Source organism: Camelus ferus, chromosome 20 (assembly GCF_009834535.1).
Source record: "Camelus ferus isolate YT-003-E chromosome 20, BCGSAC_Cfer_1.0, whole genome shotgun sequence".
Lineage (NCBI taxonomy): Eukaryota > Metazoa > Chordata > Mammalia > Artiodactyla > Camelidae > Camelus > Camelus ferus.
In genome coordinates, this window is record NC_045715.1 from 4,802,089 (window position 1) to 4,825,703 (window position 23,615).

At 53.0% G+C, this 23,615-nt stretch overlaps 1 protein-coding gene across 5 annotated transcripts in view; it reads left to right on the forward strand.

Annotated features, from left to right (window-relative positions):
• RREB1 (ras responsive element binding protein 1) overlaps nt 1–23,615 on the forward strand; it is a 122,718-nt gene that overhangs the window by 92,781 nt on the left and 6,322 nt on the right. For 4 of the 5 annotated variants that reach the window (XM_032462456.1, XM_032462452.1, XM_032462453.1 and 1 more), the window contains 3 exons: nt 9,205–9,394; nt 10,348–13,246; nt 19,606–19,770. In XM_032462456.1, the coding sequence (XP_032318347.1) occupies nt 9,205–9,394; nt 10,348–13,246; nt 19,606–19,770 (3,254 nt within the window). The remainder of the gene's footprint in view (nt 1–9,204; nt 9,395–10,347; nt 13,247–19,605; nt 19,771–23,615) is intronic. The other variant, XM_032462455.1, reaches the window with a different exon arrangement.

Sequence of the window (23,615 nt, forward strand, 5' to 3'; positions counted from 1 at the left end):
CAGAAAACAGTAAGTGAGCGATTGTAACGGAGCAGAGTGGGTCAGTTCAGGGCCCGACGGGCCTGTGGCCTGGGGTCCAAGCAGAGGGAGCCGGGTCGGTTGGCAGGAAGCTTCTCTCGGCTTTTTGCGTCAGATGCCGTGGCTCTTCCCTGCACTTGCCCGGGTGGGCCCTCCTCGGTCCCATCCGACTATTGGTCCTGGGTGTCTGTGAGCAAATTTTAAGGCAATGCCCTTAAATCCACATTGGGAGTCGGGGTGCAGGGAACTGAGTAGGCTCTGTGTGCAAGGCGGCACAGGTGTCTGGGTGTGGAGGGCGGGCTGAGAGGTGGGGAGGTGTGCCAGAACCTTCTTCTGGATTCCCAAGTTTTCCAAGGAATGTGGACTCCCTCGCTGCACCCCATTCTCCGCATACACATCCCCAGCACCTGCAGGGAAGCCCTAAACTGATTCTCATGGAACTGGTTCACACTTGTCAAATAATGCTAACAGCAGGGAAAGGTAGAACAAAGTGTCCATCAGTGTCTTGTATTGAAGAGGCCCAGGGGTCTGAGCTTCAGCCAGGTGGAGGCAGATTTAAAATAAAGCTAGGGGCTGAGGAAGGGGAGGACGCGTCCCCTGGCTGGCCGGAAGCTGGGGGCGCCTTTGTCAGGACTGCCCCCTCCCCCGCTGCCTGAGGGGCCTCCCCATGAGGTGGCCGTGCAGAGCGGGAATGGCCACCGGCTTCTGGGGAGACCTGCGCAGCCTCGCGCTGCACTGCTGTAGCCGAACAGCCCTAGGAGGGCATCGGGACGGGCGTGCACCTGGTGGATCCCTGGGCGCGGGGTGGGCGGGCTGCCCGCTGGCCGGGCCTGTCACAGGGCCGTCACTGTTGCTCCCAGCAACGGGAGAGATTAGTGCAGCTGTTGGATGTCAGTCCTCTGGCCGGGATGGGAGCGGGGGAAGGGGGCAGGAGGGGCGAGGAATGTCTGAACCGGGTGGGGCTCCGAGGGGAGGTTGTTTGCACTCATCCCTTCTTGCCTCTGGAGACAGACAGGAAGAATGAAGCATGAAATCCCTTTAAAAAAGGAATGTCAGTCTCGCAATTAAACCACTATACTGAACAAGAAATTCAGTATCTCAAGGAAGTAGCCAAGGGTGCTGCCGCTTTCTCAGCAAGGTATTTCACAGGTTCTGGTGACAGGGCCAGGCCTGCTGCCGCTCAGGAGTGTCAGAAAGACTCCCAGTTGGGCCGCTGTCCAGCCACCAGGCATTAAGGATGACACGGGTTGTAGAAGGAGCTGGGGCATCTGCGGTAAGGGTCCTCGGAATGGACAGCGTCGCAGGGTCGCAGAGGGGAGGTAAGGCAGCCGACTGCAGCCTCACCTGCGCCTGGCATCTCTGTGACCCTAGGCTCAGTTTCCCCGTCTGGAAAACGGACTTGGGGACTGTCCTAGGGATGAAGGGGGCACCCACAGCCCTCGGACTGTAACGCTTCGTGAGTGTTTACTTCTGATACTGTTATTTAGAACAGGTGCCTTTTTAAATATTGTAAACCATGTGACACCTACAGTTTGTGTCGCTCTCTGGGAATCCTGTTCCAGTGAAGTAGAGCAGGGGCCAACTCCGGGCTTCTCCTGGGTTCCCTTTTGATGACAGAGAACGTGAAAGCCGTTGGCCTTTAGCCTTCATGGTTATAAAGAGCCACTTTTACCTAACTTTGCTTTTGTAAAGATTGAGTAATTGAGTGGCTATTTAAATGTGGTTTGAGTGTTACCTCCCAAATGTTGTGACCCAACTGTGTGGAAACCCAGACAGTTAGAAGCTGAAGAGGACTTGATACCTTTGAATTCTAGAACCGCACATCGTTTCCCTTAGATTCTTAGGGAAACCTGAGAACCTAAAGAAATGTGTTTCCTGATGTTTGAAATTTGCCAAAGCAATCTTTCGAAAATATGTTTGGTGTAGCGGGGAAAAAAATTGCTTTTTAACCCTTTCTTGGTGATGGCGGTCATCTGTCTGTCCCCTGACTCCCGATGGCAGACTTGATAGGATAATGTGAAAGTAAGGCGCCCCCAGAAAGCACTGGGTGGGGGGGGGGGTCCTCTTCACTTTATTGTTGACTTCAGGGTTTTCATCTTGCTCTGGAGAGTTAAGGTCACCAGATGAGCAGAGGATTACTGCAGCAAACCCTGGGAGGAGCCAGTCCCAGAACTGTTTAGCCCCAAGGTCAAAAAAAAATTTTTGTAAGCATTTTAGCGGCCTTGTTTTCCATTTCTGTAGATCCTGCAGCTGGTGAATTTGCCTCCACATTGATCCTGGCTTGATTCCTGGGTGCACACGCGCTCCCCTCCCACTGTAGGTTCTTCAGGAAGGTTATTCGGGAAACCCGCTCCGGTTAGCGGTTACCCGTTCCTTGTTGCACGTCTGATGCCTTTAATGGTGAGAGTTACTCCTGACAAGTCACTGCTGCGCTGCTGTGAACCGCTCTGTGGACGGCTTCCTGTACCCTTCCTCCCCACCCAGAGCACCCACACCCTGGTAGCATGTTTATCACACACATGTCTCCCCCAGCCCAGAATTAGGCCGTTTTCTTCTACAAAATAAATAAGAAGGAAGGATGCAGTGTCTCCCCACAGGGGCCTGTCTTGTAAAAGAGCGGGTTCTGCAGTGTCGTGCCTGGGTAGGTGGTGTCAGGCCTCAGTCCAGCGACTGCCGTTGGCTTTTTCTGAGACTAGTACGGACCTGGGCCTGCCCAGGAACAACATTCGTTTGCATTAAACCCCCAGCTAACAAAGGAGAGGAGTTCCTGGACCTCCGGTGGCCAGCCCGATCGGCCCCGGCCTTGCTGTGTGACCACGTTAACCGTGTGCTCTTTCCAGCTCGGCCAATGTCAAGGCCAGAGCCAGTGTGCCGAGGGGTGGTGCGCATCCGTTTGATTTCTGAAGGAGGAGGGACTGTGGGTCGAGCATGTGGTGAGGGCTCTCTGGGATCTCAGTGCCTCCCTCCAGCCCCCATCCTGCCACCTGTGCCTTTGTACTCCGGGGGCCACAGTGGAAACTTGGCTCACTCCCCTGCATGCCGCCAGGAGGCACTTCCCTCCCCTGGGACCCCCACCCCAGCCCCCCGTCTCTGCTTCACACCTGCCCTGCCCCCCTCAGTGACACTGCGGGTGCTGCTACAGCAGGCAGAGAGGACAACTAGACGGCTGCTTCTCCCCTCTGCTTCTAGAAGCCCAGACTCTGCACACCCCAGAACCTCAGCTCCCCCCACCCACCCACCTCCATCAGAGCCACTGGAGCCCTGCCCCGGGGACCAAGCAGCCCTGCCAGAGGCCGGACCCCTGCCAGAGGCAGGAACCCTAGCGCCGAGAGTAGGGATGGAAACACCTACCCTGGTGTTCTGCACTCCGTGTTCTTACTCTCGCATAGAAGCATTTGCTAACACATGGAATTCAGGTGTCCTCTGGGAGGAGTGGCTCTGGTGAACTGCCTTGGGCACAGAAACACGCTTTTCTGTGAGCAGAGATTTGGAGTTCACCTACAGGTGGTCATCCTTCCGGAAGCCGAGGGCAGGCTGGGTGTCCACGTTAGCCTTTGTCCCTGTGTCTCACCTTAAATTGTCCTTTGGAGTTTTTTCCATTGGTGCATTTTTGTTTTCCTTATGGAAATCCGTTTCAGTATGTGATTTAAAAAGAAAAAAAAAAGTTTTGTTCTCAAAGAGTAGATGGAATTTTACTAGCTTCTTTAAATCCTACATGTAGATACACTTTCCCCCACTAACTGCATTTATCTTACTGACAGCAAAGTTAGTTTCCATTTGGAAAAGTTACCCTCAGTTTCCAACTTAGGGGCCCACTCTGTTGCCAGAAAAATCTGAAAGCAGCCTCTCGGATCTGTAAAATCTCCCTCTGGCACGTCGTCTGATCACTTGCGAAATGAACTCGTCCTCCGGCACTCCCCTCTCCTGTGACTCTAAGTGCAGTTCCACTCCATCTAAATATTTTACAGCGTGCTGTTCACGAGTTCCTGGCAGGGTTGTGAGATCCCCCAAGCCTGGGGTGAGGGGAGAGTGGTGGGGACCACCCGACCAATGGCCGGGCCGTGATGGAGCTGACAGACCCAAGTAAGGTCAGAAGAAGCCACAGTCAGTGCCTGCAGCCAGCAGCATCGCTGCGCATTTGCAGTGACCTCCACTGGGCTGTGGGGGTGTCTGGCTGACGGGCGATCTGAACATCTCTGGGTGACAGTTTTCCACGATGGGAGGCAGTGTTTTTCCGTGAGGGTTTTTTTCCTTCTTTTTAACCAGCCTCTTGTTGTGCTTCTGATTTCAGAGTAGGTCTTTTTTTTTTCCCCTCTATCACTTTTGAGAAGTTTGTTTGTGAGATGACATTCTGTATCTTTTCAGAAGACAGATACATAGGTTGAAATTCTGTGGAAACAAAGGTGGGTGGACGGTGGCCTTGCCTGGACGTCACGAGAAGGCTCTGCGTGCATGTGCGGGCCGTGGCCGCAGGAGGGGTGCAGGCGAGATGCTGAAGCAGGGGGTGCAGGGCAGAGGCATAACTATAGAGAACACACATTTCTCCCTGCGAGTCTCAAGATTAAACAACAGCTGTGAAGTTCTCGAGAGCAAGAGGAGAGAGTGCATCCTTCTGAGATGAAAATTCCATTTTTCCTGCATTTCTGTGTTTGCTGTGATTGCCAGGAAATGGGTTATTCCTGGTTTCTTTTGTTCCCAGCACTATAAAATAATGGTTAAATGTGGTCTAGTACTTGGTAGTTCTCCGAGCATGTTGTTAACCTGTTACTCACAGTAACTCTCAAGGTCCCCAAACACAGAAGGAGGATGAGGCTCACAGCAGGGAGGGGCGAGAGCTCTCCCCAGCTCGTAGCCTAAGTTGTTCATAGATTCGAACTGCTTACTTCTTTCTCACTGTAATTTATTTTCCAAACTTGTCTGACTGTAAGAGGCACCTGGTGTGCTTGTTCATATACAGATGCCTAGGTCCATCCTCCAGTCATTCTGATTATAGTCCAACTGCAGTGGCCCCAGGTATCCAGTTTTTTAACAAGGTCATGAGGGGATTCTTATCTCAGGCACATTTGGGGAATTTTACACAGCAGGCGGCTGAGATACGTCCAAGGTCACCCAGTCTGACTCCCCTTTCCCCACGTCTCTGGTCCCTGAGACCATCCCCCTCAGAGGACACAGCCTGTGGCTGGCGCTGGTTAATTCTGCCACGTGTGTATCAAGTGCCTATTGGGTGTGAAACTCAGTCCTAGATGCCAGAAACAGGGATTTGAAGGTGAACAAGAGAATGGAGGAGGAGGTAGATATGTCAAGATAAATGGTGCAGTCTCGGTGTTAAGATTTTATTTAATTTATTTTTGCAGAGGAGAGGTAATTAGGTCTACTTATTTATTTTTGGAGGAAGTACTGGGGGTTGAACCCAGGACCTCCTGCATACTGAGCATGCGCTCTACCACTTGAGCTATACCCTTCCCCTGCAAACTCAGTGTTTAGGATGAGTAAATTCTCATTGCCGGATTCCAAGACCCTCTCCATTCCCTCATGTAAACCTACACGTACGTGATGCCCTCACGCAGAATACTCACTTCACGGCCAGTAGACCCTGCCCTAGTGCCATAGTCTCAAAAGAGGAGGGTGTTCAGAAAGATCTCTGAGACACAAGAGCAAAATAATAGAACTTTTCTTTGCTCACACTTTAAAATTTTCTGGTTTTCTATTTTATGATAGACCTGGTATATTACATATGCATGCAAATATATGTATGCGTATAAACACATGAAGATGCATAATCTACACGATTCTCAAACAAACCGACATGGAATGCATGCTCAAAAACACTTTAAATAACTATAAGGTGGCGTGCGGCTCAAGAAGCTTGCAGCCCAGTGCTCAGGCCCACCGGCTCACCTCCTGCAGGAGACTCTCAGGCTCCCAGGAGTCAGTATTACCCCTTCCCAACCTTTTGATGTCTGTTATACTTGTAATTATTTGCTGTATTTTAATTAAAATTTGTACAAGCCAGTGAAATACTTTTTTGGGGGGTTTTTTTAAGAGTAATCCCTGAAAACTGAATTGGGCAGACTTGTATATAATCCTGATTGGACAGTTTTGTTTGTTTGTTTAAATGACGATACTGGGGATAGAACCCAGGACCTCGTGCATGCTGAGCACACGCTCTACCGCTGAGCTGTTCTCCCCCTCCTTTTGTTTGTTTTTTTGCTATCAAATTTAGGGTGGGCAAGACACCTGTGAACAGTTGAGAAATAATCATAAAAACCTAGGATGCTGCTTTAATTTAGTTTGCAAAAATCTAAGTTCATGCTAGGCCTTAAAGAATCTAAAAGTAGTGACAGCAACTTGGATCATCACTTGGTGGAACGAGACTCAAGTGTAAGTCCTTGGCCTTCCATGAGAAGATGGGCCAATCAAGTGTGCAGTGGGTTTTTGTTACTCACAGTAGTTAATGTTCTGTGAAGTCTCCACAAACACAGAATCAGTGGACACTGAACCATCATTCCTGGGGGAAACAGGGTTAGCTTCCTATGAGCCTCTGGTCACATTTTTATCAACTGATCCAGACATAACTTTTTATTAAGTGCATTTCTGCTTAAAGACAGTATTTAGTATATGCCGTTGACTCATCCACAGTGGATGAGTGCTGCCTGCACGGCAGCTCACACCTGAGCTCAGCTCAGCTCACACACGTCTTCTCTGTGAAGCACGTCACAGGCTTCTTGCCCTTAGGGACACCAGACAGCACTTCAGCACCACGCCTGGGCACCAGTTTAAACAGCAGAATCGTAAGAAGCAGCATTAAAACACTAGAGACATGGCACCATGCAGACGGTGGAAAGGAGGCTCATTGACAGCAGGCACTGAAACGAGAAGGCAGAGCATCTCCTTGTCCGAGCCCAGTGGGAACGTGCGTGGCAGGGACGTTCCTCCCGCCCTGCTGTGCTGCGAGTCCAGGAACGCTGGGAGCGTTGGTTCAGGTTTACAGATACTCGTTATCAAGCAGGCAAATTCACAAACACAGAATCCACAGCTAATGAGGAGCCACTGAGCATGTTTTAGGTTGAGTGAAATATTGAACGTGTTCGTGACTTTTTTTATGTGGCCCCCCGGTTACCTGACGTTGATTAACGAGCCCTGTTCTGCTAGACAGAGGCAGCCGTGCTGTGTTCCCAGGGCAAGCGAGACCAGGCCTGGACTTCGGCGTAGGGGGACAGTCGGCACTCCCTGGGTCATCGGGATGAAACGAGCTGAAGGATTTGTTGCAATGTCCCAGCGCTGGTAGAAAGTAATTTTAAACCCTTTGCAAATACTCTACATGAAGTCCGTGTAGTCGGTGCCGACTGCTCATTCGGGAAGAGTGAGCTATCGTGGACGTCAGGTGGGACCGGCCTGGCGCCCCGGGTGATGGCTCTCTAGCTGCCTTTTCACTTGTCCAGTCTTTCCTGTCCTCTGAGTCTCGTTTCTCAGGGAAGGCACCGACAGGCCTCCAGCTCCCACAGCTCCCTGGACTTCACCTGCTTCCGGCCCAGCCAGAACAGAGGGGGAAGAGGACAGGGTTGGGGAGAGAAAGTCTGAACAATGCCAGGGGTTACCAGGAGCGGAGCTGGGAGAGAAGGAAGCTGCTCAGTGCGGGCCGGGGCTGTGAGAACTTGGGGCACCAGTGAGCTTAAGCGGAAGTCCCTCAAAAGGAGTTTGTGCTTTGAGTGGCTCGTGGGAGCCCAGCCGGCTGAATTTAATTGCACGATGACAGGAATCTTGACGGTGAGATGTGGCCGCCTCAGCGGCGGGGTCAGGAGGCTGGGGTCCCGGGGCGGCTGCGACGGCCACCGCCCACTAGGGGGACAGAGCCACACACACGTGGCACTTGTCTCAGTGCCACACAGATGCCAGCTCAGCTGCTTCACAGGTGATCCCGTTAGCACTTTTATTTCCAGGGAAGAATTTCAAAGCGGAAAAAGCTTCCATTAAGGTGTGTGTGGTGTAAGCCTGATCAGGCTGCTTTACCCTCTGGGCCCCAGATTCCTTCTCTGTAAAACAGGAATAAGACCCCCTTAAGGGTTTTTGGGGGGGTAAAATGTGTCTGGACATGTGAATCCTTAGGACGATGCCGGGCACGTGGTGCTGTCCAGCGGGATTCTGGTGATCCTGGAGTGCCTGGTACATTTGAGCCCGTGAGACAGGGCTCATGTGACTGAGGACATTTTATTTACATTTAAATGTAAATAGCCATGTGTGTCTCTCGCGGCTACTGTATTCACAGGTCTAAAGGATATGGATGATCTCATAGTGATAGTTGGTTATTAAGATGGTTCTCAGTGAAGACCTAGAAGACAACACTGGTGTGACCCATGGAGGAAATGAGACGTCATTACAGAGTGGACTTTGTTGCGCATCTGCGCGGCCCTGAACTGTTAAGATACATGCGGTCGTCTCTGAAGCGAAGCGTGATGCAGTCTTAGATAGACCGCGTTTGTCAGAGTCTTTCTAGGATAGGGAGACGGCTCTGCGGTAGGTGAGGGTGGGAGTAGGACCAGGGCTCACGTTTTGTCTTTGCTTCTTACTGGCTGTGTGACCTCAACCACGTGGCTTAACATTTTTTGAGCCTCAGTGCTTTCATCTGGAAGATGAAGGTCAGGATGCCCACCCCACCTGCCAGGTCGTGGGGTGCCCTTGACTTAGCATGGGCTCAATACTTGGGGGCTCCGCTTGTTTCTTAAATAATAGGAGGTAATGATACCAGAATTGAAGACACAGTCGTTGTCATGTGCGGCTAACTCAGTTGGAGAATTTATCGTGTTATCCCAGTCACACACCAGGGGTGCTGACGTGATTGCTCTAGCTGCTGTGTAAATTTTGGCTTTTGAATGTTCTTGATAATCAGAATCCACAGAGCCAGGGTGGGGGAAGTTCTCTCCACATGGCGTAAGGTAGGTAAGAGCAGGTGGCCCCAGGTTCCCACCTGGGCCGTCTGCAAAGACCGGATATCCAGAGTCTGGAAGGACATAGGTGATTTTTTTTTTTAAAAAGGAAGAGGTTTTTGTTGCTCACTGGCTTCTTGATGTCCTCTCGTCTTTCTGCTGCTCAGTCGAGGTGAAGCAGCAGAAAACAGAAAACACAGGCTAACGGACAGGTGGAAACTGACCTGGCTGCCTCCTCACGTCCCGCCCTGTCTTCTTGTAGGTGTGACATTTGCTGCGTCACCTTTCGAACACATCGAGGGCTGCTCCGCCACAACGCACTTGTCCACAAGCAGCTTCCCAGGGACGCGGTGGGGAGGCCTTTCATCCAGAACAACCCCTCCATCCCTGCCGGCTTCCACGACCTGGGCTTCACCGACTTCTCCTGCAGGAAGTTTCCTCGAATTTCTCAGGTATCCCAGTCCGCCCGTGACCGGCAGCCACCTCCGCGCTCCGCGGGGCTGGACGGGACTTCCTCCCCCGGGGGTTCCTCTCCTTAAAATGCTGTCATTTGGGTTTTGTCTCTTTAACAACACCTGTCCCTTGAAATGCAGCTTGGCCCTTTCTGTCTCATTGGGTTGTTGAGGTCAGAGGGGTAGGTGGCCTTTTACTTTGTGTTGAATGTCATGTTAACTGGTGTATGAGTCCTGCTCATCAGTGCGTTTTGGGGGCAATTAGGTTTAAAGTGAATTATTCCCTACCCCGCCCAGATCTCGCTGAATTGAATTTGTAAGTTTTAAGTATCTCCTGAATATCTGTATCACAATCAATTTCCAATGTTGTAGTTTCTACAAAAATATTTTGGGTCATTAGTAACCTGAACTGTATTTGTTCTTTGCTTATAAAACACCTGCTAAAATTACTTTGGAACTGTTTTTATCAGCAGTGAAATTGTTCCAGTGCAGAAGCCCCAAGCTCAATGACTTATTCCTTGTGGATGTGCCCATAAGCACATGTCCATGTGTGTACACCCGAAAGTGACCCATATGCATATGTCCATGTGTGTGCACTCATGTGCCCCCCCCGTGACGCTCCCTCATGCCCCTCCCCAAGGCAGCGCCCTCCCCCACAGTCACGTTTGAAGAGAATTCACCCTACCTCTGTGGTATTACTACTTTGGGGCACCTCAGTGCTTCTCTGCTCAGATTCCCTGAGGCCAGGTGTCGTGCCTCAAGCTGATAGGACTCGAAAGATGCTTTGTTGCTTTCCTTACTTGGTCCCGGAGGTAGCGAGCAGGGGAAGGTCGACGCCCTCCCTGCTGTGGAGAAGGTCCAGGTCCCAGGGCAGCTGTACTTCTGCATCTCAGCTCGTGATCATTTCTAAATGCTGCTCTCTGTTCCCTTGCTTTCGCCCGGCTTCCATGCAGGCCTGGTGTGAGACGAACCTGCGCAGGTGCATCAGCGAGCAGCACCGTTATGTCTGCGACACGTGTGACAAGGCCTTCCCCATGCTCTCCTCGCTCGCCCTGCACAAGCAGACCCACGGCGCTGCCGACCAGGGACGGGAGCGGCTGCAAGCCAGGGCCCTGCCCGGCGACGCCCTGGACCAGAAGGTCTTCCTGGCCTTGCTGGGCCTGCAGCACACCGCCGACGCCAGGCCAGCCCCGGCCGAGGAGCCGCTGCCGGATGACAACCAAGCAATACAGCTCCAGACACTCAAGTGTCAGCTACCTCAGGACCCCGGCTGCGCCAGCTTGCTGAGTCTGTCTCCTTTCGAAGCTGCTTCCCTGGGCGGTTCTCTCACCGTCCTCCCGGCCACCAAGGAGAGCATGAAGCATCTGTCCCTGCAGCCCTTCCAGAAGGGCTTCCTCATCCAGCCTGACAGCAGTATTGTGGTCAAGCCCATCTCCGGAGAGTCGGCCATCGAGCTGGCAGACATCCAGCAGATCCTGAAGATGGCGGCCTCCGCCCCTCCTCAGATCAGTCTTCCGCCTCTGTCCAAGGCCCCCGCTGCCCCTCTGCAGGCCATCTTCAAACACATGCCCCCCCTGAAGCCAAAGCCCCTGGTCACCCCGCGTACGGTGGTGGCCACCTCCACACCCCCGCCCCTGGTCAACGCGCAGCAGGCCTCCCCGGGCTGCATCAGCCCCAGCCTGCCACCGCCGCCGCTGAAGCTGCTCAAGGGCTCAGTGGAGGCGGCCTCCAACGCCCACCTGCTGCAGTCCAAGTCGGGGGCCGCGCCGAACGCGGCTGCCCCACTCTTCCTGCAGCAGCCGCGCGCCGAGCTGCCAGGCCAGGCCGAGATGAAGACGCAGCTGGAGCAGGACAGCATCATCGAGGCCCTGCTACCCCTGAGCATGGAGGCCAAGGTCAAACAGGAGATCACGGAGGGGGACCTCAAGGCCATCATGACGGGGCCCGGCGGCAAGAAGACGCCCGCCATGCGCAAGGTGCTCTACCCCTGCCGCTTCTGCAACCAGGTGTTCGCCTTCTCGGGGGTGCTGCGCGCACACGTGCGCTCCCACCTGGGCATCTCGCCCTACCAGTGCAACATCTGTGACTACATCGCCGCCGACAAGGCCGCGCTCATCCGCCACCTGCGCACGCACAGCGGCGAGCGACCCTACATCTGCAAGATCTGCCACTACCCCTTCACGGTCAAGGCCAACTGCGAGCGGCACCTGCGCAAGAAGCACCTCAAGGCCACGCGCAAGGACATCGAGAAGAACATAGAGTACGTGACCAGCAGCGCGGCCGAGATGGTGGACGCCTTCTGCTCCCCCGACACGGTGTGCCGGCTCTGCGGCGAGGACCTGAAGCACTACCGCGCGCTCCGCATCCACATGCGCGCGCACTGCGGCCGCGGCCTGGGCGGCTGCCCCAAGGCCCGCAAGCCCTTCGAGTGCAAGGAGTGCAACGCTGCCTTCTCGGCGAAGCGCAACTGCATCCACCACGTCCTCAAGCAGCACCTGCACGTGCCCGAGCGCGACATCGAGAGCTACGTCCTGGCGGCCGATGGCCTGGGCCCCGCCGACGGGTCTGCCGAGGCCCCGGGGAGGGCGGAGGAGGGCGGCGATGCCTTGGGCGAGCGCAAACCCCTGGCCACTTTCCTGGAGTCCCAAAACGGCTTTCTTCACGGAGGCCCCACCCAGCCTCTGCCCCACCACGTCGCGGTCAAGGTGGAACCCGCCAGCAACTTCACAGTGGACTTCAATGAGCCCCTGGACTTTTCCCAGAAGGGCCTGGCCCTGGTCCAGGTGAAGCAGGAGAACGTGGCCTCCTTCCTGAGCCCCTCGGCCTCGGCTCCTTACGACTGCTCCCTGGAGCCCATCGACCTGTCCATCCCCAAGAACTTCAGGAGGGGAGACCAGGATGCGGCCGCCCCTGGATTAGCCAAGAAGCCTGAGCAGGAACCGGGGAGCAGCGAGCAGACCTCTCCCTGCCCACCAGCCTGCCCCACCCAGCCGGTGACCGTGGGGCCCAGCGGAGTCCTGGAAAAGTCTGAGGCCCCTGCAGCAGCCTCAGCAGCCAGCACTCTGGAAGCCCCGGCTCCATCCCTGCAGGGCTCCGTTCAGCTGGCCGTTCCCATCTACTCCTCAGCCCTGGTCAACAGCTCCCCAGTCTTGGGCAACTCCACCCTCATCAGCAGCCCAGCCTTGCTGCGGCCACTGCGCCCCAAGCCCCCACTGCTCTTGCCAAAGCCCCCCATGACAGAAGAGCTGCCCCCGCTGGCCTCCATCGCCCAGATCATCTCATCCGTGTCCTCAGCCCCCACCTTGCTGAAAACCAAGGTGGCAGACCCAGGGCCTGCGAACACTGGCAGTAACACCACCGCTTCCGACAGCGTAGGGGCCACCATCCCCAAAGCCACCACCGACACCACCAGCCCAAAAGAATCCAGCGACCCACCCCCGGCCGCCAACAGCCCAGAGGCAGCCTCACCCACAGAGCAGGGACCGGCTGGCTTGTCAAAGAAGAGAGGCCGGAAAAGGGGGACGAGGAGCCGGCTACGTGGCAGCGGTGGGGTGGACCTAGACTCCAGTGGGGAGTTCGCCAGCATCGAGAAGATGCTGGCCACCACGGACACCAACAAGTTCAGTCCTTTTCTGCAGAGCGCAGAGGACGGCGCTCAGGATGAGGTGGCTGCGGCCCCCGCAGACCACAACGGGCCCAGTGATGAGGAGCAGGGCAGCCCCCCGGAAGACAAGCTGCTGCGGGCCAAGCGGAACTCCTACGCCAACTGCCTCCAGAAGATCAGCTGCCCCCACTGCCCGCGGGTCTTCCCCTGGGCCAGCTCCCTGCAGAGGCACATGCTCACACACACTGGTAAGAGGGCCCGTCGCCCTGGGCTGCGCTTCCTCGCGGGGAGGCCGGGGCTCGCCAGCAGGGGCGAGGAGGCAGCAAGGGGTGGGTGGAAAGTGGGGCCCTCTTCCCACATCCCCATTCCTAGCTTCTCTTCTTCAGACTCAAAAGCAGGGGGCTTGCCTGATGGGGCCAAGAGTTCTCCCCCTGTGCTCTTGTAACCAGAGTGGCCTGTTCCCGTCGCCTGGGCCTCCGAGGGCTGCTGGTGAAGGGAGGTGTTCAACAGGGTGTTTTTAGGTGAAATGGTCTTGGGCCATCAGATCCCTCACCGAGTCTCAAGATTATCTACTTGGTTATGCACAGGAGGCAGCTAGGGAGATGGGGGACTTTGGCAGAAGAATTTGCATCCTCAAAGCAGCTTTTAAAATTCTAAACATTCCATGAAGTTCTTTCCACTGCCATGTATTCATAAAGGGAAATATTGCAAATTTTGCAGCTACCTTTCAGTTCACTAAGGCAATCACATCTTCCCCTGTTTATTGTGAACATCAGTGACAGAATAGTTTTAGAATTTTTTAAAATTTTTGTTTATGCTGAAATTGTCAGCTATTCCAAAGAGACATGCAAATATAAATATTATTCTAAGTTGCAGGCTTAAGTTGCCAAAAAGATATCCCGAAAGTATTTTTCAAATGTTTTTATGTGTTAATTTTTTAAGAGAAGTTTAAGATAAGAAATACACTTTAAATAATTTTATACCAAGTACTTAGTAGTCAAATGACCATACAGTTCTCATCTTAATTCTGAATATTCAAACAGGATTTATATCTTTGGAGTAAGGACAAACTGGGCGAGACCTTTAACCTTTTGGAGATTACTGTGCAAATATTAATTGATAGGACCTAAAACCAAACAAAGAATTGTATGGTATAGGATTGCCAGATAAAATGCAGGATACCAACTAAATTTTGAATTTAAAATAAGCAACAAGTAATTTTCAGTATAAATATTTCCCATGCACTATTTGGGATATAGTGAAGACATATTTGTTGTATATCTGAAGTTCAGATTTAACTGGGCCTCCTGTATTTTTCGTTGCTCAATCCAGCAACCCCAGGTAGCTTGGAGACTTAGGATGGTGTGGCCAGGGGGAGATGGTAGCTGGGTGTGAGCCACACTCTCTACCCATATGGAAATGCTTCATTCAGGGTGGACCATCCGTGAAGATTTGAGAAGCCCAAGGAAGGCTGTTTCTACTTTCAAGGTGGAACATTGGGAGGGAGTGGCAGTTGTCCCTGGGAAACGAGGGTGCAGGGGAGACAGGGAGGGTAGGGCCCGCCGCAGGGTCTCTCTGAGGCTGGCCGCCGTGTGGACATGGCTTTTCTTCCTGGCATGGTGAGGCTTCGAACCCAGGCATCGAATGGTGGCCGGTCAGGAGGGCCTGTCCACAGAGGATTCATTTAACGGGAGCCAGAATTCCTAGCTTTGTGGAGTATGTGCTGCATTTTCAAGCCATCATTTCCTCACCTTTTTGAGATCATTGAAGCCTGACAAAGTAAAGCAACAATTCTAATGAAGAAAGCAGTTCTCTCTTGCTACCCTTTTTTGGGTGACACCTGTTTGTCGCCTGCAGTCTCTGGAGAAGTGAGTATTCCTCTCACCAGATGGTCTGGATCTGACAATGAGTGTCCTTGTCCTGCCTCGCCCTGCACGCCCCACTCTCACCGCCTCCTCCGGCTAGGAGCCCTTTGCTCAGAGGGTACCATTTATGCCCAGACGTTCCCTTCCCGGCCAGCAGCCGGTAGTTCCTCTCAAGAGCCATGCCTGTGTCTTCGCTGGTGCCTGATAGAAGTTCCCACTGGTGAATCCAGTCACTTCCATGGCCTGGCTTTTGAATGCCAAAGTGTCCTCACTGGTTTAAAACTTGGTGATGTCTGAAGTGAGCCGGGAAGATGGGAGTTTGTTGAGTACGGGTTGGATGGGTATAAGTAGAAGTGTGTTTTGCCACCTCTCCCCCTGCAGTCACTGTTCCCTTAGTGGCCGTGTCTGCTTCTGCCCCGTCCCTGACATCCCGTGTTCCCATCGTGGGGGCTGCAGGCCTCGTCTCTTGAGGGGAGCATTCAGGGTGGGTAGAGAAATCTTTCAGAGTTAGTCTTGGTGACAGTCCCATGAGGGTGATGTTATCCGCATTTTGCCATGACGAAATCGAGGCTTAGAGAGGCTTAAGTAATTTGCTTACAGGCATTTGGGCATGAGCAGTCATGCTGGAGTTCAGAGCCAGGGTCAAGTTCCCTGCAGCTGCCCCATGGTCTGGCCCCAGGGGTGTGTCTGCTGGGTGCCTCTTCTGCCTCCCTGTGTCCTGACACGTCCCAATGCAGAGGATTGGGAAGTGCTTTGAGATAAGGTCGAACCCAGATGTGGACCAGCATGCCGTTGACCAGAGACCTCATGACCACGGGGTGGTGTTAGCCACACGCCTGGGCCTGGGTGAAGGCTGGCGCCCAGGGGGCTCAGTTAACTTCCTCTGCTGTCCCGATCCCAGCCTCACCTCTGTGAAGCAATAGTATAGAGCACTTGGCCACGTCTGGTGCTGTGTTAGAGGTGAACAGGGCCTGGGAGATGACCCGACCTGCCCCTCCTCCAGCACACTGAGGTCCTCCTCGTAGACGGCTCTGCTGTGGAATCCCCCAGTGCCTGGCCCCCAGCTCCCTCCTTAGTCCTGAAATCGGACACATAAGAGGACAGAAATTAAACATGAACTCTGGAATGACCCTGAAAAGGACCCATTTTTCCTGTCTTCTCCCCTCGCCCTCCTCCTTCTCTGGTGATGTTAAAATCTAGCTGTGTTCCAGCCAGAAGCTTTGAGCAGTGTACGGTTTTAAATTGCATTGAGGCAAACTGTGGATCTCGAGAGTTAGTTTTCTCCAGCCTCTCGGCGAGTGCATACCATTCTGACATCTACATGTCATCTCGTGGACATGTTTCCAGTGCGCCCTGCCTCCCGAACGGGCAGCGTTAAGTAGCCCAGATGTCAAGTGTCCAGCCAGGGGTTTGCTGTTGCTCAGGCAATGGGCACGTGGCTTCAGCCCTTTGTTTGCCTGGCCAGGTTCTAGGAATCGTGTCTTAAGAGGAAGTGGGCGTCTGCTGGCATATTTCATGTCCTGGCGTGGTCTGCACACACGGCTGAGTTTCCTCTTCCACTCCTCTGCTAGCCCGTGCCGTCCTGTTGATGGGGGACAGTCGTGGTTCCTTCTCAGCCTCAACAGTGCCACCTTTTCAGGAGAAGACAGCTAACTGTTCATTCCTCTTCCCCTCGGGAGCATTCCATGTGTTTTTAGGCCACCGGTGGAGGAGAGAACACCAGGAAACAGTCCATTTCAGCCCCGTCCCCAACTTTCTCCTCGTGAGCTGGAGAGGTCGGGACCCTGTGGTGGCTGAGGTGCCCTCCAGCTCTGACATTCCTGGTCCCCTTCCTTGCTCACTTTCTCACGGTTGGTTTTACTGCCCCTTTTTGCCAGCCCGGGGCCCTCCCCACCCACCCCTCTCACCCACTGCTCACAGGCAACAGGCACCGGAGTTGAAATCAGTAAGATGTGCAGACCTGAGCATGGAAAGCACTTCTGACAACAGCTGTGTTGGCTGCTTTTAACTTTCTTAAGTGGCAGCTCTGAACGCATTTCACCTGGCCGGCTCCGTGCACCTCTGCCGGGTGCAGAAAGGCAGGCAATATGGAAAGAAGGAAGCCTGGACCGCAAGGCTGGTGGGGGCGGCGGGGGCGATGGAGGGAGGCCTGAGGGGGTGCAGTGTGAGCCATCAGACTTAGTTTCATTGTTCGCCCTTCACTCCCTCCTGCCCTGGTGCCTGCCAGACAGCTCTCTTTGTTTCTCGACTGTTTGGTGAGACTGAAATGACTGGCTGACATGGGGGGGTGGAGGGTACCATAGGTCTTAGGTGCAAAGGTAACTCCTTGTGGTTACAGGTACATTTAGAAACACCCTTGCTAAAGCAGTCTTTTGTGGCTGTTACCAAATAAACAAAATCACTGGATACTTTCCACATAGATTACCAGTCAGCAAGGTTGTTTTGTAACCTGTATGATTATAAAATACTAAAAGGGCTCTTGTTTCCCTCGGTCCATGCAGCCTGGAGAGCACACTGCTGCTTAGACTGTGTGACTTACGCAGGGAAGTGGGAACTTTTAAAGACTCCTGTTAGTTGTCACTTCCGGAATCTTCCTAATTGGATGCAGTACTTTCAGGTCATTGAATTGTTTTCTAAATTTAACCTTAACAAGAATCTTCATCATCATGGGACATCAGCCTGGCTATTCAAACCAGCTGTAAAAGTGAAGCATTTACCAGTGTGAAAATGACGGAGTAAATCATGTAATAGGAAGAAGCAAGAAGCCACTTGCTTTGTTTGAGATCAGGAACCGGATCACAGTTCGCCGTCACAGCTTCGGACTTGTTTTCCTCTCAGCCCGGTTCTCTTGCTTTCAAACTGGCCTGACTCAGAGAAGCCGTGACGCTGCCTCTGCAGATAAAATGTTGAAGGAAAAGTATTTTCTTCTTCCTTCAAACAGAGCCTGAATAATTATTAAATATTGTGTTCAACTTGTAGCGAAGTGGGGAAATGGGGAAATTTGAAGGATACACAAAAAAGGTTAAAATACTTTACAACTAGTCTTCATGCAAAAAGCGCATTTAAAAAAAAATGGGCATTTTTATAAATTTAGCAGAAAACACCTAGGAGCTTTGTGAAGCAGTCGGTGGGTTTTCCACTACATCCTCTGGGTCCCAGGTGGGTAGAGCGCCTTCAAAGTGCATGTGCCGCATTTCCCAGTGTCTGACTCGACCCTTCCCAGGCTCTGACTCCGTGGTCTTTGATGGTTCTAGGCATCTGTGGTCTTAAAAAGCACCATGAGTGATTTGGAACCATTGCCCAGAGCGAGTGGCTGTCCCCTTTCTTGGATTACTGCTGATGCTCAAACTTGGCGGTGTGGGGGTTTGGGCGGGGCCGGGCCGCACGCGGCGTGCTCCGTGTGAACAGCGCTCCCAAGTGGAGCGGCCCTTCCTCTCCTGCGAGCTCTGGGTGCCTGGGCTTGTGCACCTGCGCTGGTCCTGAGGTCCGTTGATGCTCACCTGAATGCACACGGAAGGCTGAAGGCCCCCTAGTTGGTGTTTGGAGGCAGCTGTGCTGGTTGACTTTCCCCATTTCCTGACGTGTGTTTGATTGTAGCAACCCTGGGGTTACAAGACAGAAGTGCTGGCTGCAGCTCTGAGTCCTGTTTGTTGGCACACAAAACCTTTTCCCTGTAAAATCAGAAACTGGGACTTAGGATGTGGCACTTGGGGGAAAACAGAAGAATCCAGTGATGCAGTAAATGATACCCCCCCCCCAACCAAAGCCCACATACTCTCTTCCCTGGTCCCCTCCTGCTTTCCTTCTGTCCGGCCTCACTTTCTGCCCTTGCTTTGCCCTCTTGTCCATCCATGCAGACCCGGGACCAGGTGCAGCCTGCAAAAGGAACCCGAATGGAAGGAGAGGAGAGGCCAGCAGCCAAAGCAGATAACTGCAGGCGAGGGACGGGCAGGCTGCCCGTTTGTGGGGTCGGTGGGATTGGAGGCTGCTCGGTGCTAGCTTCCCACATGGGTTGCTGAGTGGAGTTCATGGTCTCTGATAGGTGACTCAGGGACTTGGTCACCTGTCAGCCACCAGCCAGAGCGTAGAGCACTGGGTCAGAGAACCTTTGTGCACTGAGCAGACCTTCCCGATCTTGATGGCTAGGACCACAGTGACCTTGCACAGAAATCAGGCTGGAGGCATCCTGGGAAGTCAGAATTCAGTGCTTCTGGTCCAAGGTGGGAGAGCTAGACCCACCAAGGACAGGAAGGGGGCTGGCCCCTGACACTTCCAGGGGCTTCAAGGTTTCCCTGGGGGCCCAGGCACCACCCTTCATCCCGTTGGCCTCCCCACATCCATGGTCCTGGCCAGGCTGGAAGTGGCCACAGCGTCTCCTCTCTGTGGTAGGGCAGGTGTTTTCCTGCCGGGCTCTGAAGTCCCTTCACTCACTGTTGTGTGAGGTTTTTAATTGTAATGCTGTTATTTTACTTTAAACTTACGTATCTTGGTTTCACTGTTAACTTTAAGTACTTTGAAGACAAAGCCTTCATCCCACTCAGGATAAAGGAAGGTGACTATTTGAGTTGTTGATGTTCTCAGTATATTTTTTTAAATGTGTTTTGTTCACTTTCTTAAAAGAAAAGGGTGGAGGAGGGGGAAACAAATGCCAGTAATCCCTGGAGAACGAATTGAAAGGGACTTTTTCTTCTTAACGTTGCAGTAGAAAGCCAGATAAATATGTATTTTTCTTCCTGCTTCAGGTCAGAAACCCTTCCCTTGTCAAAAGTGCGGTGCCTTCTTTTCCACCAAATCTAACTGTGAACGCCACCAGTTGCGCAAACACGGAGTTCCCGCCTGTTCCCTGAGAAGAAACGGGCTTATCCCCCAGTCAAAAGAGAGTGATGTTGGAGCCCAGGATAGCACAGGTAGTGCTTCCAGGTGACGGAGAGGAGGGCCTCCCCTTCTCTGCAGGACCCGAGCCCATCCCAGCAGGGCGCCTGCAGCAGGTCTGGCGTGTGGGGGCCTCGGCCGCCCCGGCCGCTTCTCCCAGCTGCTAGGGAAGACATGCCCCCCAGCTGATGCCGGCGGTGCCGCTGGCCCCCTGGAGGCGGGCTGTGTGGGTAGGAACATGTGTAACAGGGATGTGGAACCTCTCGGGGTTGTTTCCTGAAACCCCAGCCTCCGCCACATCCTACAGAGCAGGGATGGGCTCGCTCAGACGTCAGGGTTTTGCAGGAACTAGTGATGCCCAGGCCTCCACAGGGAGGGGCAGGCGGGGCGGGGTGTTTTTCTTTTCAATAACTCTCTTCCCAGTAAAAAAAGAAAAAAACTTTGTCTTGTTTGAAAAAGCACTCTGCATGTCCTTTCTTTAATCACATCTCTGCTTGACCTGAATCCGGGCATTATTCTCCTGTGCTGCCACGTGCTTCCTTCCTCCGGCCCGTACAGAGCAATTAACGGCTGCCCCATGCGTCTCCTGCCACCTTTCTTCCCCTCACAGCTTCTCTATTTACTCATGTCCCTCTTCATACATTCCGTCATCTCCAGCTGCTGGGGTTTTGGGCCCTCCCCACTCCCAAAACAAAGAAACAAACAGACAGGCTGCTGTGGGTTACGCAGACACATGGCTGGTTGGCCACTGCGGGATAACTGTTGCAGGAATGGGTTCAGTTCGACACATCTTGAAAGCTTGACATTTCCCTGTTGCTTGAAACTGAGGAGATTGCCCCCCACCCCACCCCAAGAGTGTTTTTCTAGGGCTGTAATTGTGGCCTGTGTTCTTTCCTCAGCCTTGGGTGGGGTGGGGTGCTGTGTTGTCTGGGGGCCCCCTCTCCTGCACTGGGAGTCAGTGTGGACTCGAGGGTCGGGCTTTAACCCCCAGCCCCCTTGTCCTTATCTCAGTCCCGGGGGAAGAGGGTGCAGTGAATGCATAGCATTTCCAGGGAGAGGACTTGGTCCGGTGCCCTCTGCTCCTTACCCCCACCCCGCACTGAGCCTGCTGTCCCCAGCCCTTGAACTGCCAGGCCCTGGGTTCCCGTCACACCCTCTTGGGGTATAAAAGCATAGGCCAGTTTGCCACCTCCCGCCTGCAGCTTCCATGTCCACGTAACTCGCCAAGATCTTTGAGTAGAGAAAGGTCCAGGTGCCCACGGAGTCGTCTTGCCATGACTTGTCGCCGGGTGACCTGCGACTGAACCCCGGGAAGCCAGCCGCCAGGCCAGCAGAGCACACCTTTGCTGCAGATGACCCCTCAGTGTCTGAGCCAGCGGCGCGTCACTGTCTTCCCGGCCCATTTTCTCATGGCCCAGCTTAAGAAAGCAGCTGTGATTCCACCCACCGTGGTGCCGAAGGAGGGGAAGCAGCTGAGGATTGAGGGAGTCAGGGGAAGGGGGGTGGCCCTTGATTTCCCGTGCTCGCAGACAAGCCTTAAAGTGAGACCACCCCGTGGCAGGTGCTCACTTGGGGTCCAGCACCTCGATGGTCCAGAGGAGTGAGCATGCCCCGCCCCCGGGCTCCTGCTCACGGCGGAGGGCAGCCAGAGAAGCCCTTGGACACGAAGCTCAAGGGGACTCACGTCTTAGCTTCGAGGCGGCACCACGTCTTCATGGTGGGTGGGTTTGTTTTTTAAATTGCAGTTAGGAGTTTTGTTTTTCCGAGTCCCGTCAGCATCCTTCGTGCCCCTACCCTACCCAGAGGCTGTGCAGGTTGGCTTTGAGGGGCAAAGCCTCTGGAAGAGACAGATCAGTGAGAGCTGAAACGTGAAACCAGCAAAGAGAAAATACAGGTTTGGTTTAATTGTGGTCACCATGCATGGTAAGAAAGACTGAGATGCAAGCCGGGAAGGAGGAGGGGCAGGGAGGCGGAGTTCAGTGATTTGAAGGAGAGGTTTTAAAGCCAGGTGAGCGTGATGGAGGGAGGGAAGGTCTCTCTCTGGCTCCCTCCCATGAAGTTAAAAGTGAGGTTTGGAGGAGGACCATAAAGACACAAAGGCAGGAAATGACCAAGGCGGCTCTTGAGGTCTTTCTAGGTTGCATTTTCTTAAAAATCCCTGGATGTGTTTTGTAATGTCAGTCTGACTTTTTCAATCACGTAGGGTCTCACAAAAATGAACCCTAGATTTTTTTTCCCCCAAAGGAATGCTAAAAATGCTCTGATGGGGGCAGTTTTAGCTGATAGGGGCATGTTGATCATTCAAAGTTAAACTGAAACTTTGATTCACTCTCTTGTGGGCAGAGGTGCCCTGGCCCCCTTTGCCCCTGGGGGACGCTCCTGGTTCCTCCTCCTGCAGGAGCCTTCATGCTTGTGGGCACCTACATGTGACTTTTCAAACCAGGCTAAACGTGGTCATTTAAAAGCTGTCCCTCAAACTGTCCCCCTGCTGGCGTGGACTCAGCGCAGGAAATGCCGCCCCAGGTGACGTGGAGACGGAGCTGAGGCCGACAGTGGCTGACAGCATATTACTCAGCTGAGTAACACAGAGTTGCCAGGAAGCAGCTGAGCTGAAGGGAAGTCCACTTTCCCATAGGAGGCGCTTTGGGTTTCTTATCTTCTAGGACCTTCAGATTCCGTCCACTTCCTCTAGCAATTTTCTTAGATTAGCGTCACAAATGAGGGACTGGCTGATGGGGACAGAAAACCCACACATTTTAAAAGTAGCAGTGCTTACACAAGGCACCGGCTCAGCTGCCTGTGTTTGGAAGGGCGGGTGCTTGAGGAGGGCAGGATCAAGACAGGACTTGGCATTATGAGTTGGACGTTAGTGAGACAAGAGGTGAAGTCTGTTCCCAGAAAGTGCCAAGAACTTGGACTCCTGCTGCCTGCTAAATACGCCCCCCTAGTGGACATTTGGTAAGAGCACACAGACAAGTCCCCTCTGTTCAGAGGCGGTGAGTTGGCTTTTCATTGCCTTTAGGGTGAACTCTCCATTATCCACAGCAAGGAAGGGCCCTGGAGTGAGAATGATCTGATCTTAGTATATTTACTTGGATTTGGTTTCAGAATTCACTATGAATTTTTTTCAAAGTTTGCCATCTTAAATATATTACACTGCAGGTAAAATTTTAAGTAACACATGTTCTTTGGTAAAAAAAATTTAATTATTAAATAAAACAGCCTAGAATATACTGGGACAAGCAGAAAGTAATCAGAGATCAACCCTTTTTTTGTTTTGTTTTCAGGTTTTGGTTTTTGTTTTAATGTAACTACCCACGAGTCAACAAATAAGAATCTGAGCATTCTGAATTTTTTATTGTGGAACTTACACCACAATCCATTCACTAGGTGCTCTCTATTTGAATGATTCAAGAAAACGAGCATCCAGTTTTCTCCTTGGAATATGGCCTAGACGTTGGTGTGTATATCTCAGGAATCATCATCTTTAATTAAGCTTTTGGATAATTGTCAAAAAATCGTATATTGTCAGAAATTTTATATTCACACCACAAACTGTTTCCCTCTGAAACCTTTTACTCAGTGGCCGCCAAAGAGTAGTCAGAATAATGCCAGTGAAGTGTGGTTCAGTAGGATTGCTGTGTAGACAGTCGGAGTTAAGCCGAGAGCCCCAGGCAGTGTGACTGTGGCGGGACTGGTACAGCCCTTTCACCCCCAGCCTGGGGCCGCCTTGACGGCAAGTCATGAACCATGTTTCTCAGAAAGAGCCGTGGACACGGGTCGGCGCGGTGGTGAGGGTCCAGGTTAGACATGTGAACCTGTGGTCAGAGACCTGGCCTACCGAGGGAGGTGCATATCCTGTGTGTGCCGTGAAATAATG